This window comes from Oratosquilla oratoria, chromosome 14 (genome assembly GCF_046742065.1).
Source record: "Oratosquilla oratoria isolate Oo_2021 chromosome 14, ASM4674206v1, whole genome shotgun sequence".
NCBI lineage: Eukaryota > Metazoa > Arthropoda > Malacostraca > Stomatopoda > Squillidae > Oratosquilla > Oratosquilla oratoria.
Genome location: NC_134790.1, coordinates 16,215,990 through 16,217,957, shown reverse-complemented (window position 1 = coordinate 16,217,957; position 1,968 = coordinate 16,215,990). Strand labels below are relative to the sequence as shown.

Sequence of the window (1,968 nt, the reverse complement as noted above, 5' to 3'; positions counted from 1 at the left end):
CGTCCTACAACTAACACAAACAAACCTAATCATAATAGATTGTTACCGCCCACCCTAGTGTAGCCTAGCAAGCTTCACAAATGCAATGAACAGGTTAAATGAAGTATTGGAGTCTACTCCATTCGCCATGACAGATGTTATAATGTGTGGTGATTTCAACTTCCTCTTTATATGTTGGCCAGATGGCAGAACCTGGGGGGGGGGGCACTCTAGAAGGCCAAGACCAAGTCAAACTCTTTCTAGAGACTGCTGACAAACTGTTTCTTAACCAACAAATAATGAAGCAACATTTTTAACCTCTACTTCACCAATGATGATTATTCAATCAGTAACTACAAGATGGAGAAAACAATCTTCTCTGATCATAACATAATTCTAGTTAACACAACATACAGGAAAAGTAGGACACCTCAGGAACGCACGACTTCGCCAAATATGACTCCCTTTGTCAGCTTCTATTTTTTCAGTGAAAATGTAGACTGGGTACAGATGCAGCGGGAGCTGATCCCAACACAAAATTAAACATAATGTTGAGGACACTGCTGGAGATGTGTACTACCTATGTGCCACAAAAAAATAAGAGAAAAGATCACAGGTACTCATCCCACATGACAGAAACTCCTTATGAGAAAACGTACCAACCTCAACGATAAACTAAGAAAAAGTAACAATGACGCCCAAAAGCTCTCAATCATCTCAAAAATAGTGGACATTGAACAAAAAATCAAGCACTCACACGAGGACCAGAGGAGAACTGAGGAGAACCAAGCTATAGAAAATATAAAGCACAATCCCAAATTCCTCTACAATTACTGTAAAAAAAAAATCTTGAAGACTAAATCGCAGATTGGACCCCTTGTAACCGACCAAGGAACCACAACAGACGACCCACAAGAAACCTGCCAGATATTGGCACACCAGTACAACAGTGTGTTTAGCATACCAAAGAAGCAAGCAGAAATCCACGACCCCGCAACATTTTTCAATAAAGAGACAACCAATCAAAACCAACTCACCGACCTTCAAGTGACAGTAGAGGACATCATAAAGGAGCTAAGGATAAATTTGGCCACTGGACCAGACGGCACTCCGGCGATCCTACTCCTAAAATGTAGTGAGGTCTTAGCAGTCCCAATCCATATGTTGTGGCTATCTTCCCTGGACAAAGGTAAGATCCCGGCATTACTGAAACAAGCCATAATAAGCCCAATATATAAAGGAGGAGACAGGACTTTGCCAAAGAATTATCGACCAGTTGCCCTCACGTCCCACATCATTAAAGTAATTGAGAAATACGTAAGGGACAAACTGTTTGCACATACCTCGAAAAGAATAACCTTATAAAAGAGAACCAGCATTGTTTTTAGAAAAGGTCGGTCCTGCCTCTCAAACCTACTAACACACTACGACTGGCTGCTAAGGAACCTGTCAGGGGGGAAGAATGTTGATATAGTATTTCTAGACTTTGCCAAAGCCTTCGACAAGGTAGACCACGGAGTCCTACACAAAGCAAAGGACCTAGGAATCTCAGGGAAGCTAGGAATATGGCTTCACAGCTTCCTGACAGACCGTACCCAAACAGTCGCAGTTGATGGCCTGAAGTCAGCGAAACCAAAGTAGTAAGCGGAGTACCACAAGGCTCTGTCTTTGGCCCCCTCCTATTCTTAATTAATATGAATGACATAAATAGGAGAGTGGACTCAACCCGCCTGTCTTTTGACGACGATACCCACATCAGTCGTGCAGTGCTGAAAAGTGAAGACGAACGCCATCTATAAGACGACCTCGATATAGTCTATGCTTGGACTAACGATTGCAATATGCAGTTCAATGAAAAGAAGTTTGAGGTCATAAGATATGGCACCAGCCAAGATATTAAAAATAACACCGAACTGCACACAGAAAGAGGAATGAAAATCACACCCAAAGCCCATGTAAAATGTCTGGGTATTTATCTAAGTGATGACG

General features: G+C 42.1%; 1 protein-coding gene across 1 annotated transcript; it reads left to right on the top strand.

The window, feature by feature from the left end:
* The first annotated feature begins 624 nt into the window (after positions 1–624).
* LOC143032588 (uncharacterized) lies at positions 625–1,620 on the top strand. Its single transcript, XM_076197455.1, has 2 exons — positions 625–1,168; positions 1,373–1,620. Exons 1-2 carry the CDS (start codon positions 625–627, stop codon positions 1,618–1,620), a joined length of 792 nt encoding a protein of 263 aa, XP_076053570.1.
* The last annotated feature ends 348 nt before the right edge of the window (positions 1,621–1,968 follow it).